Source organism: Anopheles cruzii, chromosome 3 (assembly GCF_943734635.1).
Source record: "Anopheles cruzii chromosome 3, idAnoCruzAS_RS32_06, whole genome shotgun sequence".
Classification (NCBI taxonomy): domain Eukaryota; kingdom Metazoa; phylum Arthropoda; class Insecta; order Diptera; family Culicidae; genus Anopheles; species Anopheles cruzii.
Genome location: NC_069145.1, coordinates 83,953,916 through 83,978,908, shown reverse-complemented (window position 1 = coordinate 83,978,908; position 24,993 = coordinate 83,953,916). Strand labels below are relative to the sequence as shown.

Genomic DNA, 24,993 nt, shown 5'->3' with positions numbered 1-24,993 from the left:
AGTTTGGCGGCTCGCGAGAACTTGCGGGAATTGCTGCAGGAAAGAAATCACGCCTCGGCAAAAGGGTGCCAGTGAAGCGAAATAGTCAGCGTCCGCGGCGTCAGGAGCACGATTTCCCATCCCGTCCCCGCCGGAAGCCCTGTCGCAGCCCGAGGAGCGAAAGTTTAATTTCATTAAAAGTCAAAAGTAATTTTTAGTTCACTTCACACAAGTATTCCCTCTCGCCCAGCCGACCAAGCGTCGTCGTCGTCGTCTGGCCAGTTGAGGGCGTTTGTACGACAGTTTTTCATTAAACTTTTTCCCGCTTGAATTAACTTTTGCCACCTCCCGAGGCTCCGAGGGGTGTTGGCGGCATGTCAGGACTGCGCGTCCGGGCCCCGCCGAGCCAGGCCGAGCCGAGCCGTTACTTATAGCAAACTTCTTCCCCAAAGCGACACGCTCGCCTTTCGTCTGGAAAGGACCGTTTTCCGTTTTTAGCTCTCATTTAGTCACGACGATGAGGCGAAACGAAAGACGAAGAAGGCAAAAATGGTGACTCCAGGGACACGAAACCCAGCGCACCCGCAGGATGATTTATAAACTATCCACCGGCCCGACCGACGTTACTTTTCGACTCCGCCGGTCTCCAAGATTCCAGAGGGAATCCGCCTGGCCCGATGGCCGGGCATCGTGCCGGGGCGCCATCGTTCACAAATCGCATGTGAATTTGGCATCAAGCATTAAACCGGCGGGGCTTTTATCGTTCGTATCACTCATACTTTGGAGAGTTCGTGGAAAGTTTCCTTCAAGGCGCACGCCCAGACAAAGTGCTAACACCCAGAAGGCCAGCCTTTCGGGGATGGCTTCTTATGGAAAGTGGAGGTGAGTAAATAAACTCGTTCCGTCTTTGGGGGACCTTCGGGCTCCTGGAAGAAGGTGTAATTCATTATCATCGATGGAGGATGCTCCGGGCGGCTTACTTCATTTGCGTGGCCTCCATTTTTTCTGCTACGGCGACGGCGACATAAAGTTGATTTTAATCAAGCCAAATGGCGATATCTTTGCTTCTTGGCGTGAACTTTGCATGTGGCAGCGTCTTGAGCAAACGATGGTAAACTGGAAGCTCTGAACCCGAACGAGTGTGCAACAGGTTCAGCAGCGGCCATACGTGCCTGGCAACTCTGGCAGCGACGGGATCATAAACTTGACGAGCTCGGGCTCATAACTCGCCGGCGGGTTCACGATAATGAGCACACTAACGTTAGTCTCTTTTAACACTCTTCAGACACTCCCTGGTTGGCTGGCGAGACACAAAGAGAAAGAAAAGTAGTGCCCCGTTTCCTTCGCCGACAGCGCCGGGAATGAGTTTGCCACTCGGATTCTGACTGACAGACGACGCCAGGTGCCAAAGTTACGTTTGATTTTGTTGTCGCTTTGCTTAATTAATATTTTTAAGCTCGCCTCCGTGCCAAGGATGGTTCGGGGAAAAATGGTACATGCAAGTCTTATTTTTGAAAAATGGAAAAATTGTTGGACTTTCTTCGAAAGCTCAACCAAAAACCCTCAACGATTAGTTGTGCTTCGTGTCACTAGCTCTTTCCTTCCGCCTTTATGATTCCTCGACCACGCTGGAGTGGTTTTTGATAAGATAAATCTAAGACTTCTCGAGTGGCGATCTGGACCGCTGAGCTGGAGTGAAATGTGCCACCGAAGCGTTGACTCGCGTCGATGTTGAGGAACTTTCAATAGTTCTTAATTTGTTTGATGCAGTGTGCGGCCATCTCGTTGACTGCAATCCATAGCACATCGGCGATCGATATTTGAGCAATTTTCTCAACTCGATTGTGGTAGATGTGGTCCAGAATTCATCTTATAAATGAATGAACTCCAAACAAGATGATCCTGTTGATAAACCAGATGGCGATCGTTTGTTGGATTTGTTCCTTCCGGTTACTGAGTGTTTCTAAACTAAATTTACACGTTCTGGTACTAAAATAGGTAATCTGCTTTCGCTGAGCGCCTCACAGCCCCCAAACTTGATCCAGCGGACCCCCGATGGGCCGCAAATCGAAATATAATAAGTATTATTTGCTCCGAAAAATGGCCAAGCCGCTCGATTCTACCCGGGCCGGGCCGGGTCGGGCCGGGGCATACGGCAGCAGAACTTAGCCAACCGCAACCGAAAATCATCCCGCCGGATGCATATTTCCGCCCGAGACGGGATAACCGAGAGCGAAGCGGAACGCCGCGCCATTCCCTCGGCGCCGGTCGTGCAGTGCGAGTCGTGCGCCTGAGAGGAAATGATATTTGTGCAAAAAGGACGAACCCCGGGCCCGACGACGGCGGTTGCATGCGCTGACGATGGTACGAACGCACCATAGAACGAACACCAGCGAGCAGTAGCGTTGCAATCGCAAACGAACATCAATAATAGATCGAACTTGACTTTTGCTGCTTCTACCTCGGATGCTGCTGCTGCTGGCGTCCGACTTTCCCGGACCGTCCCGAGAGATGGTCAAATTCCATTAGCGAATTACTATTTGGCCGTGGAAAAAGTGCCAATTTCCGACCGCCGCCGTAGTGTCGGTCCGTCCTTGCGCCGGGCACGGAACTGATGCTACTCAATTGCATCAGGAACGCAGCGAGCGAGACGACGGAACCTCGGGCTGACGTGCGACACCACAATGCACTTGCACTTTGGCAAGTTGCATTTTGCGTATGGCGCTGGCCGGTGTAGTGTAGTAAATAAGTGTGTATAGTAAGTAAGTGTGTATAGTAAGTAAGTAAGGAAGTGTGAGGGATAGAGTAAGAACAAGGGCAAATAAACGGCAGTCTTAGTCAGTCGGTCAGTCCGCTAACATCGTGTGATTGAGTCATAATAGCCGGTAGGTCAAATTCGAGTCAGCTACATTCGAGCAGCCGTTCCAGGCACGGCCATGGAGATCCAGATAGAGAGTCCGCAGGTAGCAACGATTTTTTTGGTCCTGCACGAACAAAAAGGGTTCACTTAATTTGATAAGTCCAGCGCGTTACGCTTCTTGCGGACAGATCGAGGCTAATTGAAGTGGCGTTGGTCATTTCGTTGGTTGGAGCTGCGCATTAAATAAATGGCGTACAAACTCCGCACACTTAACCGTTGGCCGTAGGTTAATGTCCGATTTGGGGTGCCTCAAACTAGGAAACTATTCACCGTCCGACGCAGCCCCCGAAAATCCGGTCCAAACTCCGGAAACCGCAACCCGGAGCGGAGGAAGGATTCGGACGATTCAGTGATTAGTGTTTTAGTGCCGCCTGTGGCTGCTCACCGAGCCAGCCCGACATTCACCGGAGCTAATGTGCCATAAACAAACTACGAAAGGAACTACTGGAAACTTTGGAACCACAGCCCGGCATAGAGCGCGCCCAAAAATGCAGCGCCCTGTGCTTAAACTTTACCATCGCTCAAACGCTGCAACGGGGCGTGTTTGCTGTGCTGTAAAACTGTGTGTAATCTATTAAACAGATTACTTCACGGTCCACCAGATTCTAGCGCGGGGCACTGGCACTGGAAAATCAACAGTAAATCACCCCGCGGACCCCGGCGCGGACTCGGAATCGAAGGTACTTAGGTTAATTACAGCGCTGGCGAACGGGTTGCTGTCCGGATTCTGGTGTCCTGCGCAGCGCGGGACCATCCCGGGAGATTGGCCATCGATTTCGCTCGCGGGAATAATCGCTCGGTGATAAGTGGCACGAGTTTCCGCCACTGCAATCAGTGATATTGTTTCCCAAGAAGCGCCATTTTCCGCCCAGCTTGTGTCGTCTTCCCACCGGTCGCTTGGGTGAGATTTGGCAAATTATAAATCTTTATTTGCTCAGCCACCCAGATCCCCAAGTGGCCCAAGTGGTCCCAAAATTAAAATCTTCCCCACCGCTCGCCGGCGCAAATTTCCCGATGGCCAAAGTTCCGGCTTCCGTGCGTATCTTCCCATCCAGTTGACGATGCTGACGATGCCTTCGTCCCGTCGTCCGTTTTGCGGGCTCACGGCAAACACCCGCACCGGTGTCCCGGTGTCCTAGACACTGGGTGGCGCCGTTAATTGCTACCAGCAGCAGCAGCAGCAGCAGCAGCGACGGACCGAAAGTGTGTCGATCGACTCGCAATTTGTAACCGAGCGTCTGGCAGGAGCTGAGCGTGCCATTTCGGCGACGAGATGGTGGCGACGGTTTTCACACCAACCATCGGCGCTCGAACCCATCGATTGCCCTCCCCGGTAATGTCCTGCCAGGCTGGCCGGGACGGACGGGCGGTCCACCTATTCAAACAGCGTTCCCGGACCACGCCCCACCGCGGGGAAAGTTCTTCAATCGGAAAATGATGCGAATCATTTGAATAATTTGATCACGATCATTCAACCGACCGGGGGTGGAATGTCCGCCGAAAGTGATTCGCAACGCCACGGCCGCCGTGCCGCGAACAGCAAATAAAGAGCGAAGAAAACGGGCGCGGAAAAACTACTCCACCATGAAAGGGCAGCGCAAATGGGAGGAAAAATTTCTAAATCGATGCAAATGAGTTTGGTTCGGGAGCGAGAGGTTTTGGGTTCGCGAAAGATTAGCTGAAATTTTTTGATTACTCGCCAGGACGACACTTGTCCGGTTTCGGGTTTGTCCCTTTTCTTGGAGAGCCGTTTTGTGCCCAATTTATCACACCATCCGATACATTGGGGCTGGGAAAATTCCTATTAAGACGATTGAATCTTCAAGTTTCGTCGATTTTTCGTTCAACGTTCCGCTCAATGTACGATGAGTGATCAAGAAATAACGTCCGCTTTAATATTCAGCGGAAGGGTCTAATACGGTCATCAATATTTATGTTGTCCCATTTCGGAGAATGCTGTGGGCGATATTACTCACTTGTGGCTGAGATTTTTATACGCGCATTTCGTGAAGGCTCCGAAATTCTTCGGCGATTAGATTGTCGTAGCCGGAAGACATGGCAACACCATAGGGAGCTTCTTGCCTATAAGGTTTCAAACGTTTATTATAATTTTTGTTATCTTTAATGGTATTATTTCAGCTACTTTCATCGTTTGATGACGGATTTCTAAGAATAATTATTGACATTTCAACTTACTTCTTTATAGAGCTTGTGCTACTTAAAAATGCTTTATATGGACAAAGAAGATTCTCAATAGATTGCAAAGGAGAATACCTGATCCAGAGTTTTTAAAACATTTAAAAAAACAGACTTGCAATATGTCCGAGACATGATTTTCAACAGAACATAACTGACCAACTTTTAAAACTCGAACCACACTTTTCGAAGGAGCTCAGAAAGTTAGTCCCACAACAAATGGAGTCAATAAAATCAAAACTCACTTAAAAACCGGACCCAAAAACAGGGCGATCGAAACAAAACGGAAAGTAGTTGAAGTGAGAAAAAGAAAAAACAAACCACCCGAACAAACCCCGAAAAGAGCCCAACCCACCCGCCACAAATATTCTCAATTCCAATATCATTCTCAATTAAGCTAAATTATTATTTGGCCCATCCGGTGGCCCACTGCCGACGCCCATCCCGATGGGATGGACCAACCGTGGGCCTGGGTTGGGTTGGGTTGGGAAAATAGATAGCAAACAGCAAACACACCCGGGCGGCGTGCGAACAGTGGCGACCACCCGTGTCCCGAGGTCCCATCCCCATCGGTTACGGGGCAAATTTTCCGTTTGTTTCGCCACTAAACCATAAGTAGATTTATGGTTAGAATTTAATTGAAAAATTTGGAAATTTATTCCGAACCCTGGCAGGCGGCTCTGTCCGGGTGCTCCGTGTCTCCCGGTCCCTAGCAAAGCGTCCCCAGCGGCAACGACGACAACGAGGACGACGAAGTATTCAATAAACACTCCACTCGAAACTCTCCAGAAAGGGACCACTGATTTGTGAAACAAACCTCGACCCGAAAATTGGTTTCCAGTGTTTCCAGTGGATCGTGAAGCAATGGGCTGATGGGTTTCTTCATCACTCCGTTGGCGCCGGCTGGCGCTGGCGGTGGCTCCTTCTGTACCACTTGAACCGCGCTCCGGAACCGGGACATCGGTGGGCACATTAAAACGGCACCGACGAGAGAGCATTCCAAACTAAGTTTTGGGGTAGTTTTATAATTGATGGTTCAGATCGTTCGGAATCGGAAAAATAGGACAGCGAACAACGGAACTATCTCTGGGGTCACGTCAAGCGGACGTCACGTTTTCGGACATTATTATGCTGATAGAGTTGGCCATCCGACGTTGTCGACGCTGGGGGTGTGTAAATTGGGTCCAATCACAAATAAGAAGTGAACTTACGGCGGCCATCAGCATGGTGCCCGACTTTATGGCAACCTTTAAGAGTGGTCGAGCCGTACCATCACTTCGATGTCGACCACGACAGGGGCGCGTTACTGGATTTGGTTACATGGGGAATGTCTTCTTCGGGCAGCCTTGGCCCACAAACGGCCGCGGCGATCGTAAGTCTCTGCGGTAAGCCAGTGCCAGCTCCGCTCTAATTATTTCGATCAGTAAACGCCGTGCGTCCGTTTAATTCGTTGTGATTTGCATCGTGAGTTTGGCGGCCATCCACGTGCGCTTACCAAACAATGGCCAACAACGTGCGGAGTGTGGGCATCGTTAAAATCTACTCCGAAGAAGCCCCGCACGCACTGGTATCTGGTCGGCGACCGAGCAGACCAAGTTTTGTAGAAAGAACGGAATTAGACAACACGATTGAATCTAGCGAACTGATCCGATTTAACGGCACGTTGGCCGCACGAACCTCCGCTGAGACGCTCGCAACATGACGGAGATCTCATTTTGATTCGATTTCCGACTCCATCCTGCCATGGCCCCGCGAACCTCCGTGTGTGTGTTTTCTTCTAATTAAAACTTTCGCTACCGATCGGCGAAAGTCCCTGCCGGAAAATCCGAACACATCGCACCAGGGATTGGGCGAGTAATCAGTAACAGATAAACGCGCACGGTCCCACAAGACGGTCGACTCTGCCAGCTCGCCAGACACACGATTCCGGTTGCAGATCCCGGTTGCCGGCTTCAATTTCCTCGCCGGGACCGGGACCGGGGCCAACGCATCACAATGAGCGCAATAGAAACAATCGTTTTCTCACCTTCGACTTTGACACTGGCGCTTCGCTTCGATTTGGGGCTCTAATTTCTCCGGTTTTTCTCGGCACCGGGAGTGATTGACGGCAATCGATAACATGGCGCACATGGCGCCTTTCAAACGATAAAGGAGCCCCGTTGGTGTCGTTTGTGCACTGCAAACAGCCAACCGATCGGTTGCTTCCGTTACGCTCTCGGAGCTGGCAAGGACTGGCTGCAAACAAAGCATTGGAGCATCTTTGTGCATGGTAAATATCGATATCGAACGCGGAACGCACGTGTTTAAGACAGCCGGAGAATAGAAGACCAGCGCGTTCGGACATCGGCCGGCATGGCTGCCAATGAAATGGTGTCCAGCCATGCGGCATAATCGATTTGTTGGAGGCGTGCGCTCCCTCTGATTGACAGCGTACACTGCAACACTTGTTAAGTGCTGCACTTTTCTACGGTGCAACCAAATGCAACTGATAGAAATTAGTCAACCGTTCGGACACATGAACCCTTTGTACTACAAAACGGAGGGAATCTTTTGAGCCTTGGTAAGCTACCTTTCACTTAAGAGCTTAAGTTGTAACAATATTATATTACGTTGGGTCGTAACATGATTCTTGACAATTTTCTCGGTAGATGGCTTTAATGATCGATATCACGTGAAATATCGATCATACAGTTTCAAGTCTATGCTCGTTTTAAAGCTGATACTTCACGCTTAAAAAATGATTTCACTGTTTTTCTTTATTCTTTTCGTTTGTGAGTTACAGGGTATTAGTAATAGATGTCAAACCCCCGCTGATAGAGCAGTCGGTAGTGCTCTTCGCTGTCACGCAGCTGGCCTGGGTTTCGAATCCCGGGATCGGTTGTAACTCAACCGGCCATGGTTTCGATTCCCGATACCGGCGTGACAGGGGGGTTGGCGCGGGGCTAACAATCCCGCCCGTAAAAATTTAAAATGTTGCAGAGAGCATCAGAGATTAACATTGTCTCTGGTGCCAGGCCAAGACTGCTCAGCGGTTGTAGCGCCAAATAAGAAGAAGAAGAAGTAATAGATGTCAACAAAAAGAAAATTCGGTGCATTTTACAGTTTTTTTGTGATAAAGCATTTTCGGTGCCAATACTGTTGCAGATAGTTACGTGCTCGATGTTTAGGTGGCAAACCAATTAATACAAACAAGTCTGCAGTGACTCGCCAAAAAGTCTGGGAGCTTGGTTGGGATGTTTTAATGCATCCACCGTATAGTCCGGACCTTGCACCAAGCAAATACCTCCTTGTTAGCGCATTGCAAAACTTCCAGGGTGATGAGAAATTGAGATCAAGAGAAGATTGTGAAAATCGACTGTTAGAGTTTTTGGCCAATAACGACCAAGACTTCTATGAGAGAGGCAGACTTCTATAAAAGAAGCTACCTTTAAATAGCTCTTTGGGAAAACGTGCCAAGATGAAATAGTTTTGAAAATTCGTCTCAAATTACTAGGAGATTACTTTAATGTTTGTCCACCCAACCATCCTTATGTCAATCTAGGAAGTTGATCACTCCATACGACCACAACTGCAGAATGGATTACGATTTAATAAACGACTAACAATAAATCACAAAAAGAATAGCATCAATAAAGGACACGTCCAGCAATAGACCACAAACTTTCCCACATCCGACAAACGTAATAATGTAGTATACAAATGTTTAAATTATTTCTGTATAGTATTTTTGCATAAGGATCTTTCCTACGTACAGAAAATCGGTCTTGTATTTAACAGGAGTATTTGTAAAATAGAGCTTCAATATTTAGCCATTTTTCAATTTGTTTTAGTAACAATCATCTTTTCCAAACTTTTACAGCTTTGTGTAAATTCAATGTTGATGTGATAATGAGCGCTAATTACGACAAAAACTAACAGACATCTTAAAAACCAAAGTAAAGTAACTTCCAGGGATATGGCATCTGGGCGTTGGAGGAAATGCCACGCCACCCGCATCTTACATGATGCGTAGATCTAAGTTATATTATGTCGATAGATTTAAGTTTAGATTTAATAAATACGGCTCTGCCCGTTCTTTAAGAGTAAAAAAAAAAAAAAAATGACTTCCAGGTTCTCATTTTCATCTCATAAGCATAGCATAAGATCGCAGCATAGATCGCCTCAGAAGCTGAGAGAGAAAGAGCTCGCGAGAGAGAGACAGGGAGCAGCATCAATGCAATGTTGCACGCAACACCCGCCGATCGGCGGGTCTTTCGTGTTCGGGCAGTGTTGCCATGGTGACCAATTTTCGAGTCGATTTAATTCAAAAACACGTTCTCAAATTCAGTTTGAAAGTAAACGCCTTTTGTCTCAACGATCCACAAAAAAGGAACGATTTGACCTTTCCGTTTCCCCGGTTGACTGATACTCTCGATTAAAGCACGCGAAGTAGTTTGTGTCCTTGCGTCGCTCTTTAACGGGAACCACATTTCGGGCCCATCAAAAACACATTCTAACGCTCTGGCAGAACCCAACCACCCACTCTCCGTGGGCTCCGTGGCCGATGAAGGGAACATCTTAGGAAAGGTGATTGTATGATCTCATCTCGTCGTATTGGAAGGCCGTCCCAGACGGATTGGACTCAGAATCCGAAAGGGAACCAACCGAGGGTTGGCCGCCGCCGAAAAACAGACAAACCGCTCGATTGTATTCCGGTGCGGTTCCCTAACGAAGGAAGTGGCAAAAAAGTAGCGGCAAACCGTTGGCGCAGTCGTCGTCGACGAGACGGGCAAGAACTTAGTGTAGCGCGCGGGTCGCGAAGGCCGAACGGCGGGTCGGTGGGTTTGTGGCGGTTCGGTGCGAATCACCTCGGAGAGCACGCACGCGCACGCAACTCGGGCGAAGGTTCCCTCGGTGGCGGTGGCGTTGCGGCGGTGGCGTTGGTGGCCCATTCGTGCGCCCTGTTCCGACCGTCGAGGGTCAGTCAGCGGAGAGACCGCGAGTCGCGACTCGCGACGCAGCGTGATCGTGAGCTCCGTGCGATCGCGCTCCGCGGCGACAAGAGCCCCGGCCAAGAGCCTACGGCGAGAGAATTAGAAGGGAAGAGAAGCTGAGCCCCCAGACCCAGCAGCTGGCCGCAGAGCCTGTTAGGCGACGGAGAGAGAGATCGCACGTGCGAGAGCCACAGCGACCGACGGCAGCGCTTTTTGCTTCTTCAGTTACAACATAAAGAGACAGCAATGAGACGGCGCGACGGCGCGGTCCACCGTGGCCACCGCGGCGCGGCCACATTGTGAATCAGTGTGTGTCGACGGCTGCGCGCGTTCGGAAGAAGTCGTCCCCTGCGCTGCTGCCGCGCTATCTGTCCGTCTGGAGTCCTGCTGCTGCGGAGTGTGCTATGGTCAGAACGGCAGTAGTAGTCGCTTAGTGGTCTCTCAAGTCAGTGCCGTGCCCACCCCGTGCTCTCGCCCTGATGTGCCCCGGGCCATACGTCCCAGCCACCCGAAAAAGGTATCCTGACTGTGCTCGATTCGGGACGCCCAATCTAAAAGAAACCCCAAGAACATTTCGCGAAATGCCGAGCCGAGTGGTCGCACAATTGGGTGGACCACCCGACAAAGGCCACTTCTATGCACGCCACCCGTGTGTACTCCGCGGGCCCCCCTCCCCGTCAGCGTTCTCTCACGTTTCGGTGCTTGACATTTACACCGATCGGACGCCTTTTGCTTCGTTTGCTTCGACTTCTTCGCCTGGCCTCGCGGTGCTCGGCTTCGCGCGCTCTCCTATTGCTTCCCGTGTGGCCGGGCGGCGCCCGGGTGGACTTTGTTTGGTTTTCGCAACCCGCGGCCACCCGCCGCCGCCACCGCCCCAATCATTTGGGGCGCATAGGTATTGGGGCGGCGATCGTCGGGGATTCGTGTGCGCCACGAATTAGAGCCTCCCGCGGATCGCTCGGAATCGGATCGAGGTAACGCGCGCCCAACCGCCAGGGTCGCCAGAGTGTGTGTGTGTGTGTGTGTGTTTGTGTGCCCTAATGTGGGTGTGTCGTGGTGCATTAATCATACGGCACCGCGGCAGCGGCGGCGGCGACGGCGAGCGTCTGGTCTCGTGGTGATGATGGTAGTAAAAGGAGCCCGAGAGCCTTAGGTCAAGCCCCGTTTCGGAGGGCAGCGCGCACTTCTTGCGCTTCGGTGGTCCCTTCCCCCGGTGATACTCTGTGAAGGGATCGGTCGTCGTCGTCGTTCGGCGTTCGGCGTTCTCCCGCAACATTGCGCGCATCTCGCGCCGGGCGCGCCACAACATTAAAGCGGCGCGCGCGGGTAAAAGTAAAAGTTGTTTGCGTGTGCACATGCAAAGTTAGATAATAGCAATCATCATCTTCGTTACATCTCCATCCGGTAACATCTGCCGTTTGTGGTGGACATTGGCGCAAACCGAAGTGTGTGTGGTGATGCTGTGCCTCCCAAAACAAACGCAAAAAAACACGGAGAACCTGGTGCCCGTTTCGGGAGTAAACTGAGCCAACCGCGGTCCAATTGGGGGAGACAAAGCTCAGGCCAAAGTGATAAAAAAGCGGAACAGCAGTGCCATTCTACTGTTTTTATTGCCCATTTTTTTCGTGTCTCCGTTTCGACTTCTACTCCGATTTAGGTAAAATGTTGTTTCGGCGAACGAATTCGGTGGTGCTGCTGATATGTGGATGTCTGCTAATTATAGGTAAGCTCTGCCCGCTGTCCACAGTCGCTACACTCCGCGTCCGCGTCCGTGCCAGCGCCAGGTTGTATAATCGCACCCCGTTCGCGTGGGGCTTTTAGTAGGAAATCTTCAGCAAATGTCGCGCGCTGGTGTGAAGTAGTCGCGCGAACCTCTCTCGCTTCCCTCGCGCTTAGGCGTGATTTATGTTTTATGAGACTCCTCCGTCACACGGGTGGCCTTGTGTCCGGTGGTGAGGATCGGCGTCGGCTGCCGTCGTAGCCGTTTCGGTACTCGCACGTGGCCCAATAAGTCCAGAAGAGCCTGCGCTGCGATCGGCGTTGATTGTTTCTTCCTTTTTCAAGCACTCTGATTAATACTGAACCGTGGGCATCGCTAGGTAAAGATCCAGATTTGGTGGCCTGCCGGAACGCCTGTCTTCGATCTGGCTTTGATGAAGAATGTTTCATAATTTTGGTCAAAGAGCTCCAAATACTCGAACTTTGAAAGAAGCTTCCTCACGTGCAAATGAATAAAATATCAAAAAGTAAACAGTATGACTTCGAGAAAAGAAACCTCAACTATAAACATCAGTGAAAGGTAGTATATAGTAAAAAAGGAGGGTCGCCCGAAATTATCGCTCTTTCGGCGCACTCGTGCGGACCGCTTGACCCACGTGTTAGTTACGTGGCTCGGCATAGGTGTGGCTGAAGCTGGACCTCGGGCTGGGGAGATCATTGATTTTGCTTTTTATTAGCCGACGCCCTCAATTGGGGTCCGAACGGATCCGTCACTAATTGCCTAGCCGCGGCGTCGCGGGGGCCCCCTATGATTTTGCATATTTAATTCTGAAAGCGCCCGCCCGCCACATAATGCCATACAATTAGTCGTATTATTATTACTATTATTAGTAGTATTTGGTGCCTTTTGGCCGGTCGACGCGCACGGGTTTCACTAATTCCATATTTATGGTGGCTAACGAAGAAGCTTATAAATCAATTAAACACACATACTCCCCGGGCCAGAGGGGCCCCGCGTTTTGCGTCATGCGTGTTAAAGATGTGCCAGCCGCGGCGTGAACCGAGGTTTGATTTATAGACGTCGCAATGGACCCTTGAACGGAAGTCCGCTTTTAACCGCCCGGGGAGGCCACCCCGGTTCACATAAACCCCCGAAACCGGGGCCGCACGGTTCGTAAAAGAGTTTTTAATGACACGCGTTCGTCTCATTGTTTGCACCGTGCGATTCGATCTTAGATGGCCATGAGGAGAAGAGCCGCACCAAACGGGGGCGCAATGTGCGAACGTCCAACACGCCGCAGACGGTGAGCAGCGCGGAACCGAGCCAGGACCTCGAGACGGGCGCCAACGGCCAGCAGGATGTGCCGTCGGTCATACCGCCCGGCTTTCTCAGCCCCTCGGTGCAGGAGTACCTCGAGCTGGGCAAATCCATCCCAGGTAACGGCTTGAACGGCTTTCAATTAAGAGTCCCTCCCCACGTAACCCTTGGTCGGCACCATGATTGATCGTCATCTTGTTCGGCCGATGGGGTCTCCCAAATTCCTAACCATCATCATCATCATCATCGTGATCGTCGGGCGAACTTGTTTCGTGAGCATCTCGCCATAAAAGCCCTGGCCGAGCTGAGCCAAACTGCGACACGGTTTGGCTCATCGTTATTTAAATTTGAAGCGAAACAAGTTCTCCCGGTTGTTGGCGCGCGGCGCGCCAAGGACAGTCTTATGCGAGCGGGTTGCTAATATTTTTTGGATGCTTTTTCCCCCCAAAACCGAAACAGGTCGACCCGGCACCGATTATCCAATCTTATCAACGATTCCGTATACCAACTTCTACTGCGACGAGCAGGACTACCCGGGCTTTTTCGCCGACATGGACACGCGCTGTCAAGGTGAGTGTTTCCCGGTATGTTGCCTGGGAGGCCACTTTTAAGCCGTTTTTTTCCCTCGCTGGCAGGATGGCACTACTGTGACATCGACGGACGCCAGGCGACGTTCCTGTGCCCGAACGGCACCCAGTTTTCGCAGGCCGTCTTCGTGTGCGATTGGTGGTTCAACGTGCGCTGCGATCTGTCGCCGCGGCTGTACAGCATCAACGCCCGGCTGTACCAGCGGCCCAAGTTCAACCCGACGCAACCGCACCGCGTCATCACGAGGCAGCTGGTGGACGAGATCTTCAACGTCTGAACAGGCGCCGTTGGATCGTATTTATTCGCGTTTCGTGTTACCGGATCGCAGTTCGGCCGCAACCATAAACACTCAGTCTGCATTCGAGGCACCACCTTTTCCACCAACCAACCCCCCGTATTTAAGTGTAAAAACCGTGGCTTTACCCCCGTTATCGCGTTAGAAGCTGTACTTTGCTATATACCGTTCACACCGTGCGGTTGTATTATTATATATAAAAAACACACATATTTAATGTAATAAAACGTGTAAATAATCGTACACCATCAAGCGCCGGATGTTGTTTTGTTATTATTTTCTTTCTGACGCCGATCGACTAACGAGAGTAATTCATAATTCGCCACACTAAAGCGCGTCGATACATGCGCTTCGCGATCTTAGTCCGAAAAAGGCGTTTTAGTGTTTTTTGACTGGAACCGATGCCTTAAAATTCCGACCATGAGCTCCAGGCGGACTGCGGATCCTCTAAATTAAAAGTCCTTTACACTGTGACTCTAATCCAGCGATAATGAATGCCCTAGTTTTGCTTATTGGGCCGAAATGCGAGAAGACTCGTCCTTGTTGCCTGCATGTTGGCGATCCTGATGTTTTAATATTACAATCTTTTTGCTAGTGGATTTTCTACCGTTTCGTCCTTTTACTATCCTTCTTGTGCTTTTTGGGTCCTTCATGCCTTTCGATTCATTTCCCTCTATTGAATTTTCAAGAACAGATACTGTTACAAGATACTATTTAAATGTTGAATAACTCCGCCATTTTTCAGTCGATTTTGACAAATGAACAAGATTTATGTAGAATATAGAATGCCATTTATTGGCATTTCACTCACAATACAATATCAATAAAATAATAGCCTCCATTAGATCCACAAAAGCGGTCCTTGTTTGTTTGTGTTTGTGATTCATTGTTTTTGACAACATTTCGGTAATAGACAACGAGATAGCAGTAATTTCCGCTGTGATGTTAGCTTTCAGTTCTTCAATGGTCTTCGGTTGACAGGCATACAGACACCTTACTCTTCAAACAGCCCCACAGAAAGAAGACTGAAGAAATTCGACAACAATAAGCTCGCCAAATGCGCCAATCCCTAAATCATTGCCCGAAAAAACCGACTTAATCTCAAGTCACTTCTGGATCCCGCGGCATCCAAAGCATGAACTTCGGTGCGATCGAATGAACGTCCGTTCCGTTTGCTGCGCGGAAGTCTGCGCGCGTTCATTCGTCACGCTTTGCATACTTTCGGCCCATCGGCTCCACATTCAGCAGTCGGCACCACAAAAGCTCCACTCTTTTGTCTTCGGCGCGCAGCCTGAACCGGGCGCTGCTGAGCTTCAGCAGCAAAAGCTCCCGCGTGAAGCAGGAAACACCGCCGGCTGGCCGACCGGCCGGTCGGTCGGCGCGATCGGTGGGCCAACGGTTCACTCACCCACCTCCAGTGAGTGGGGAAAAGTGCGCGGAAAAGTGAGCCCGTTTTCGGAGCTCGGCAGACTTCGGCGGCGGCGGAGGCTTCGGACACGCGCGTGGCCACCGGCGGCAGCGTGCTCGGAAGTCAAGCGCCCGACACTCGGCGTGGATCGCGTAGCGGTCAGTAGCGTAGCGGTAGTGCCCCGGTATCGACGGTCTCTTTGTGCGGGTTCTCTCGTCTCGCGGTCCGCGGTCCAGTTGCACGAGTGCCGAGTGCGGCGCCACGATAATTGCCAGCGCAAAAAGCGCTCTGTTCCTTCCATTAAAAAGCGTGTGCTCGCGCGCGTGTATGTGTGTGTGTGTGTGTGGTGGCGTAACCGACGGCTCAGAGATCGTCCTGTTCTGCAGGCTCTGCGGCACCGCAGTGTGTTATGCCATCTTTCGGGTGATCGGTGCCGATGCATCTGCATAGCCGACGCGCGATCGCCAACGCGCGCTCGCTAATGTGCCACCCCCTGGCGACTCATAAGCCAGTTTGTCAGCTGTTCGGTGGCGGCCTAATGTGCGCTCTCGGCCCCCCGGTGCATAGTGCATGGTGTGCCGTACGATCGTGCCACTGATCCGCGATAACATACACAGGATACTTTCACTCTCGAAACAACCAGCCGGTCGCTTTTTGCTTCCGTGGCCCACCCGCGTGTGTGTGTGTGAGTGTTTGAGAACGGCCCACGACACAACCAGGAGCCTTACCCGGGCCACCATTCACCGGAGTGCAGTGTGTTCGCGCGATTCTAGAGCAAAGCGGCCCCGCGGTTCTGAGCGACATGCACCACAGACGACTTCAACGATGGATGAGGCAACGAACGCTGCAACTATTCATGGTCACAGGTAAGTGTCGCGAAAGGAACACACACACGCACACACACACACACACGTGCAGGTCGTGCACCCACCGACCGTCTCTTTGCGGTTAGCCCCGTGCGCGGACACCAGCGTGTCATGTTGCGAGTGTCGTAATAAAATGCATCAAGTTCCTGCTCCGGGTGCCGCTTGGGGTGCATTTAAATTTTTCGAAGGGAAACGGCCACCCTAACGAGCGAGTGTGTGTAGCGACCGCTCGCTGGCATTATGGTGATCATTTCGAGTTCGACACGGGACACGGGCTGGCTGGCTGGCTGGCGCTTGGAATGGAACCACTTCCTTCCTTCGTTCTCTGTGACCTTTCGACCTCGGGCCTCTTAGGTTGGTCACACGGTTGAGCGGAGGAAATGGGTTCTAGGAAGTCGAAATATGTTAAACCCCAAAGCGTGGGAATCGACGGAGCGACATCCCGTGCGGCCCATTCGCAGTGACGCAGATCAGGAAAAGAAAGTCAAAGAACTGGGAACGGAATGCTTTCCACTGCTCCACCCGTTCGGTGCGTGAAATGTCAGCCTCCTCAGGTGTTTGCGGGCTTCTGCGTGGCGAAACGTAACGCAGCTAATGCTAACGCAAACACGGCCCCCAACACAGACCCCTGTTCGATCGCAAAACCCGGACACGCGCGCGCGCTGGAACGCCACGAAGCATCATAAGCGGTGCAGCACCGCGCACATAATGCTCCAGCACATAGCACACTCCGCACCGAGTGTGTACATCTCGCACGGCCGCCAGCGAAATGTAAACCGAAACGGGGGGGTCCGAAACAGAAGAAGCAGAAAAAAAAATTGGAGTGTGAAATAATGCGCCCCACGGAGGCTTACACTGGCAATGGCCGGGCCGGGAGGAGGGCGGGTAACCAGACAAACATCTCACGTGCTGGCTCATTGTAGTGGCGGGTGCTATGTGACATGCCGGGCCGCCGAGGGGAATCGCGGAACGTACCCCGCGTGCGTAGTGCGTCTTGCGTGGCCGACCGACACTAGCAATGCAATGCAAACATAGGTGTAACGAGCGAGGAGAGGCCCGGCGCCACCAGACGTCGTAAGAAGGGCCTCCGGCCGTGGGGAACCGTGCATTACACACACGCGCCTCGGAGCGATAACGAGGAAATGCACCTCCGGATGGCGCGGCACGGGATGCGATGGTAATGACGGCTCCGGAGGGCCCCGTTTTTTGGGGACCAACCCCCTTTTTTGGGGGGCGGACTGCACCGTAAACGGAACACGGAAGTTCCTATCTCGCGAGATGTTGCATCAGAACCGGGCCCGAGGTTGTTAAGCGCTCAATTAAGGGGTACAGCCGCAGCAGCCACTCTCCAAAAACCGCCCCAGAAAGTAGTTTCGAAAGACAATACTACCTTCTTACCACACACGGCACGGCCACGGGCGATAAGATTAGGGTTCCCCACCCCGGTCGGTGACGACTCCGACTCCGACTCCGGTTCCAGCCGCCGGCTCGGAAATTAAGTTGCCGAAAACCATGCTTATGCAAATGAGGAGAAAACATAAAAAAAACGGAGCGCAACACGAAAACGGCGGGCGGGGGGTGAAAATAAACGGCTTAATCTGGGTAACGGAACACACTCACGGAAAGGAAGAAAGTAAACATAGTGTTGGCCGGCGCGCGCGAATGCAAAAAAGCCACCAGCCGAATCCGAATCCGAGGCACGCGGGCTGCACACGGGAAGAAGTCATCAGCAACGGGGGGAGACCGGGAAGCGATCACAGATTTTATGCCAAACATCCTCCGCCCATCTAACGCCCGGTGTCTGTCTGTCTAATATATTCCGATTCTCGATCGCAAATAAAACCATTTAATTGGCCGGCCATTTCGTTTCGTCTTTGTTTGCTGGAGGCTGTCAGTGGGCCAAAGGTACTAATTACTCATCCCGCGGGTGGCCATAAACACCGGGGCGGTGGCAGCAGTCCCGTGTCCGACACAGCATTCATCACCAGCATGATGATGATCGGTGGTGATGATGGCGCACGCGACCCGATCCGGCCGGCCCGAGATTCGTTCTTTTCGGTCCGTCTCAATAATTATAACGTTTTACGGGACGACACAATGGGACTGCTGCGGGGCTGTGTGACTTTCTCCGGAAAGCCATTCTCTGGCCCGGGATCCGGGTCCTGCGGTAGCTGCGAAAAGGCCCCGCCAGGGGCCACCGGATAAAAGTTAGTTCCGCAATCGAAAAACCCGTTTTGTGGTTTTGTTGTTGGCCGGAGTGGAGAGTGGCCGCGTGCGGTTGTGGTTTGCCCGTTCCCGAAGGAACGGAACGGAGGGAATCCATCCAATCCGACCGACCGGCCGATGGGAGGGAAAGTAGAGCGACACATTGGCAGTTGGGTTGCGTTGATGATGTTGTTTGATTGCCTACCGTTTGTTGCGCTACCGTCCATTCTTTTTATATTATTACTTTTCTGTCTGTCAGGCTGTCCGAATTAGCTCCGTTTGCGGCGGAAAAAGAGGGAAAGTTTGTCGCCTGGTGACGCGCGGGCCAGGTCACCGCCACCCGATTCGATTCGTCACCTTCATGGTGGCCCTTCCGGGGGCCGGGGATCCGATTTTCCACCTGTCGTTAGCGTCTTGACACGCTTTGTGCGGCCCCCCAGGGCCGGGCTGGGCTGAGTGGCCGCTGACCCAGATTTCGATTGCAATAAGTGCCCTTGCGTTGATAGTGAGATGCGCGCCGTTGACCGGCGCGCAAGGTCAGCTTCACACGCCTCACGGAACGCGAAAGGCGACAGAGAGAGAGAGAAAGCGGTGGCAGGGCGGCCATCGGCGGAGAGTGGTGTAAACGCAGTATTGCGTGAACGACCACCGATCGAGAGTGAGTCGTGATTCGCGACCGAGTGAGACGGGCGGCTCAGTGAGGTGAGCAGATGCGAGCATCGATCGGTGATCTCACGTGACGCGTGTGCGCGCCGCCACAAAGTGGAGTAACAGTTCGAGGCACGAGTCGGCGGGCGCGTAATTGATTGAACCGTTCACAAATAGCGGCCCGCGTGTACTTCAAATAATGATTTTATTATGCCCGCAGCCACGATCTTGACGCAGCCCGGATCTTGGGGCATGGATCTTGAGTCGGGTCGGTTCACAGAAGAACCATCGGTCGTCGTGCCGGCGACGTGGGAATGAATGAGACGTGTTCTTTGGCGCACCACTTCCAGAACGCAAGGTCACACCCAGCACGACCCAGCGGTTTTCCTTCTTTGTTCCGACCCCCCAAACACCCACACAGAGGGGGACCCAGGACAGAGAGTAGAGAGAAGCAGAGAAAAAAATGAATGCAAGCGGAACAAACAAAAGCTGAGAAAATCCTTCACCTCTAGTGACAGCCGAGCCGACCGCTGGCGGCCGTTATGCTGCTGCGGCTGCCACTGGGTGGTACACCCACGCCGGTGGGGGGTGCAATTGTGCGGAACGGTGGCTTACGGGGGGGGACAGGACACATTCCATGATCGGTGAATGGAGCGGAGGCAACTCCGCTCGGTTTACTGCCAGCTAATAACACAAGTCCGGTCCGGTCGGTGGTTGATTAATTCTCAACTGGAGCACTGGCCGAGAGGAGGCACTTACCAGGCCACCGATTGGCAATTGGGTTCAAATGTGAACACGATGATGGCCGCAGCGGGGGTTGCGAAAAACGCCTGGCAGAAAAACGGTATACAAAGTCCTCGAAAACGAGAGGAGGTCCTCCGCGCGCGCGAACCTGCCGCGCGAGTGTGGCGCGAGTGTAATTGACGATCATTGACGGCCTGATTTTGGAGTTGAAGATCGCCACTCCGACGATGGAACGGGATGGTTGTGGTTTCACAATTCGGCCGGCTCGGACCGACTCCGAGTGGCCACCGAGTCGAGAGCCGCGGTAATTGATTTGGACTAATCCCTAAAACGGCGGTCCCCGGCTCGGGCTCTGTCGGGTTTCCTAATTTAATCCTCACGACGACGACGCCGAGCCGCACCACGGAGGGGCCGAAAAATTTCTAAAATATTTCATCCACATGCCCACACACACACGCGTCACGCAAAACTGCATCACGGCAGTCACGGCTCAGAATGGGCGCCGGTTGTGTAACGGATCTTTTTCTTCATCTTGGCGGCCACCGGCTTCGTGGCCGGAGCCTTGGCTCGTGGGGCTCGCGCGCGGCTCACGGCCAACGCACGGTGCGGGTGACGGATTCCGGCGCCCGGCCCCCGGCTGTGGTGCGAAAATAAAAGCCGACGCGAGTGTCGAAAACGAGTGAACGACCTCCCGAAACCCACGATCGTTTGGGTGGTGGACAAATTGATCTCCATCACCACCAGCGAGTGACAATTATGCGAAGCGATTTTCTAATTTTCCGACGCGCCTCGAGCATCGCCTCCAAACGCTGGCCAATTTGGTGGCCATTCCACACGCGTAAACGGATTAAAGCGTAATGGGGCGGAACACTTTAGCGCGCGCTGACGTCCACTTTTATTGTCCACTTCCCTTTTGCAGCGCTGTGCATCATTGGATTAGAAGGCACGATGCTGGTGTATGCATCGCCCCAGACAAAGGACAACGCCTCAACGCCCGATCCGGAGCCGGTAGCCCGGGAGGGACCGAACGGGACCACGGCCACGGCTGCGGTGGCCATGCCCGGCGCTGACCGACAGCGGAGGCTGATCCCCTACATGCAGTACTACGTAACGTCGACGGCTGCGCCCGCGGGACCAGATAATGGCGACTATCAGCCGCCGCCGTCGCCATACAGCCAGCTCTATAATTATAGGCCGATCGTGAGTACTGCCTTACGCTATGCAAATGATTGTGTAGGATTAAGCCTATTACTTCATCGTGGCGACCCGGGAGTTCCTTCTTATGATCCCTGCTCGCTGTCCCTGCCGCAGCTGCAGCTGCTGGTGCCCTTCACTCGCCAGCCGGCCGAGGGGGTCTGCAGCTGCGAGCCGGAGAGCGAAGAATGGGATCGAGCCAAGAAGTTGGCGGATCTTCGCGGGGCGCCTCCAATTTAATCCAATTGATTGGGCAATTCCCCGCCTGCCGCCCATTTTTTCATTGACGATTATGGCGTCCTCTCGCTGTCCTTGCAGACCGTACCCAGCTTGCGTGACACCGGAACGAACGGTTACTCACCGAAGCACACCAAACAGCAGCAGCAGCAACAGCAGCAGCAGCAACAGCAGCAGCGGCAACCAATCTATCGGCCGGTGGAAGAGGCCGCTCCGTACGACGCACCCTACCAATCGCCACGTCCGCAGCCCCACCGGAAGCCATACTATGGCACAGCCGGTGGCCTCAAGGCGCTTCCGGTCAGCGTCAATCCGTTCACCTACGAGTACAATCACCGCCATCAGAGTCCTGTGAAGGTTGTCGGGTCGGGTGGTGGCGCTGGTTCGCCTTCTTCGTCGCACGGGCCCACCTCATACGCGCTGGTCGGTTCCGCTCCTCAGTCGACCGAGCACGGTGGTCACGGGCCGCAGTCCGCGGTGGACCACGTGGTGGAGGTGTACGAGCGGCCCAAGTATGCCGTCATTCCGCGAGAGCGCGACCCGTACGAGGGGCCACGGTTCGCCGGAAAGCTGTACGGTGTCGAGGTGCACCCCAAGTCACAGCCACACGGAGGTAGCAACGAGAACGTCGAGGTGGATCCGCTTGCCGGGGCGAAGTACTTCCTGCCGACGGTGGCACCGGAGTCGAGGAAACCAGCACTGGTAAGTCGGATCGGAGTGGAACTCTTTTCGAGAACTTTTGGTCCAACTAAACCCTGGGACCTCTCTCGTTCAGTATCAAGCCGTGCCGGTGTACAAGAAGAGCCGCATCAATCCGTTCTTGCCCTCCAACACGATTCCCGGCCCATTCACACCGATGGTAAGCGGTTCCTCAGGGGTGGCGCACGTGGATCCCACCGGGAACCAGGAACCACGGGTAAAGGAGCACGCGGTTCAGGTGACGTTTGTCAAGAGCGTGTCGAAGGAGACGATACCGCCGTCGGCCGTCGAGTACCAACCGTACGTTACGGCCAGCCCGCCTCAGAGCAATCGGGTGCACGGGGAAGTGTCCCAGTCGCCGTACCTGCTGGTGAAGACGGTTCCCAAGTTCTACTATGAAAAGCCACGGATTGCGCCGGTCAGCTCGACCGCCGCTCCGTATCCGGTGTACTACAAGGAAAAGCCCAGCGATGGCCGCAAGCCACAGCAGCATTTCAACCATACCGGTACGTCCATACATTAGACTCCAGTAGTTCAATTCTTCACAATTCGTGGCGTTCTCTCTGTTCCACAGGTTACACTCGTACACGGATTCCTGTGGCGGTGATTAGGGTACCAGTTGAGTCGCACCCGGCCAACGAGGGGTTCGCTGAGCCACCACCGAACGCTGGGTACTACAGCGTCGGCAGCTACTACAAGTACCCGGAACAGGCCGCGGTTCCACCGAGACAGCATCTGACGGAAACCGTGCATCCCCAGAAGCACGTTGTCCACCAAGAACCACCCGTCAGCAAGGCTCCACCGGCCACACAACCCGGACAATACTTCCTCGGGGCGAACTATAAGATCATCAAAGTGCCGGTCAAACAGCAGCCTTATCCGGTCGACCAACCGTACCCGGTGTCGTACGCTCCGCAGCGCGTAATTCCCAGCACGACGCACGCCCCGATCGTGTACTCGACCACACCGAGCACTACGCCCGCTCCGGTTCACGAAACTCCGGACTACCACCCCGTGGTCTACCACGGACAGCGTCCGGCGCAGTACCAAGCACCGGCGCGCAGTAACCGGACGGAGTACCGACAACGATTCTACCCGCAATCGATGCGACACCCGAGCCAACACAAACCACGACCTATTCCGCTGGTTCCGCCAACGGATCACCAGGAGCTGGGTCTGCCGGCGGGCAGCGCATCGAGCTCGTTGTCCGATCTGCTTAAGAGCCTGCAGGACAGCAATCTGCTGCCGAAAACGCTCACCCCAGACAACATCGACAACTCGATCCGGACGCTGGTGAAGATTCTGAACAACCTGAAGGCCAACGGTCGCCCGACTTCCGAACGGGTTGTGCCCGGGCCTGCGTACGGCAGACGGCAGAACCACACGGTACCGGAACCGGAAGATGGGTACGTCGATGCGGATCAGTATCATGGTGGCGGTGGCGGCGGCGCCGGTCCGCCGATGCTGATCAACAAGATCGTCACTCCTGGGCCGAACACGGGCAAACCGGGCATCGACTACCCGGCGCTGGCCGAGATTCCCGAGACGAGCTTCTCGTGCAAGGAGCAGCGCTACAAGGGCTTCTTCGGTGATCCGGAGACCAACTGTCAGGTGTGGCACTACTGCGACCTGAACGGTGGCAAGGCTTCCTTCCTCTGCCCGAACGGAACCATCTTCAGTCAGGTGAGCACCGATGCACACCGGGCAAGCGGCCACTTACGCCTTCATTCCTCCCTTTTCCATAGGTCGCTCTGACGTGCGATTGGTGGTTCAACGTGAAGTGTTCGACCACCGCCCAGCTCTACGTGTTGAACGAGCGGCTGTACAAGTATATCCTGCCCTTTACTCCCAAGTTCCCGGAAGACTACAGTGGGCCCCTGGTGGACAAGTAAGTGCGCGGGGTAGCGCGTGCAAGAAAGTAAGCTCTATAACTGGACATGTTTTACAGATACTTGGCGCTCAAGTTCCAAGAGATGGAAGAAAAGATGAAACAGCAGCGGGCCAAGGGCGCCAAACAGAGCGCGGAACCGCTTCCCAACACGGAACCGGACAACGACGAGGTGAACGGTAACCGGCTGGAGGATAACGACGACCGGTACAACCAGAACCAACCGTACCCGGTGAAGTACGTCACAACGGAAGCCATCGCCGAGAGGGGGCCAGTCGTGCCGGCTCTTGCGTCTAATCCTGCCCCACGACCCGCATCCCCTTCCGGGGCCATCACGCTCGAGGACATCGACGCGGAACTCCAACCGGGTGCAGGCACGAGCACCACGTCGGCGGGGCCTCCGATGACGTCCGAGGAGGTGGACGAAAGCAGTGTCGTGACACCGGTTTCGAACTATCGGACGTCATCGCCCGCGACCACGACACTGATCATCAACACCGAGGAGCCGGAGCCGGGGCCCGATCCGTCGTACCAGGAGGAAATGATGATGATGATGCTAGTGGAGCCGGAAGATCGCGTGGAGCACGAGTACGCGAACGTCGTGGTCGGAGCTACGGAGCAGCCGACGGCCGCACCTTTGCTGGGCAAAGTGCGACGGATCGAGGTGAAAAACGATGGCACCAGTGGCCACCTGATAAGGACGCCCAGTTACGATCGTAGGCGAAAAAAGTAGACACAACGCCACGGCGGCGTGTGTGTGTGTTGAAATTGTCGATATTCATCTTTCATCAATACTCAAAGCGAAACTTTCAATAAACATTTGTACAATATCTAGTTTTGTAACACACGAAACGGAAGGTCCGTCTTGATTCTTCGCAAAGTCCGCCTCAGTGGTCAAAAACTGGCCCCAGAGATCGATAAGCTTCGTGTGCGTCTTATCGTATCAGCCGCCGCCCGTGACATGTCGGTGTGTGCGGCCATAAGCTTCATTTATCATGGGCCGTGATAAATTAATGCCCAAATGCCAAATTGCGGGAGCCGCACGAGCTCCCGACCGACTGGCTAGAGCTGTTTTGCCAGCGCCAAAGCACGACAGGACAAATCGAATCCCGGTCG

The 24,993-nt window shown here is 53.4% G+C and overlaps 2 protein-coding genes across 2 annotated transcripts; both read left to right on the top strand.

Annotated features, from left to right (window-relative positions):
* Window positions 1–10,484: 10,484 nt before the first annotated feature.
* On the top strand, window positions 10,485–13,970 carry LOC128275210 (uncharacterized). The gene is made up of 5 exons (XM_053013625.1): window positions 10,485–10,585; window positions 11,726–11,791; window positions 13,024–13,224; window positions 13,565–13,675; window positions 13,741–13,970. The coding sequence occupies exons 2-5, from the start codon at window positions 11,731–11,733 to the stop codon at window positions 13,968–13,970; spliced, it is 603 nt and encodes a 200-aa protein (XP_052869585.1). The 5' UTR covers window positions 10,485–10,585; window positions 11,726–11,730.
* A 2,228-nt stretch (window positions 13,971–16,198) lies between these two features.
* On the top strand, window positions 16,199–24,610 carry LOC128271165 (uncharacterized). The gene is made up of 7 exons (XM_053008605.1): window positions 16,199–16,262; window positions 20,779–21,059; window positions 21,540–21,992; window positions 22,066–22,495; window positions 22,564–23,672; window positions 23,735–23,877; window positions 23,938–24,610. The coding sequence occupies exons 1-7, from the start codon at window positions 16,199–16,201 to the stop codon at window positions 24,608–24,610; spliced, it is 3,153 nt and encodes a 1,050-aa protein (XP_052864565.1).
* Window positions 24,611–24,993: the final 383 nt, after the last annotated feature.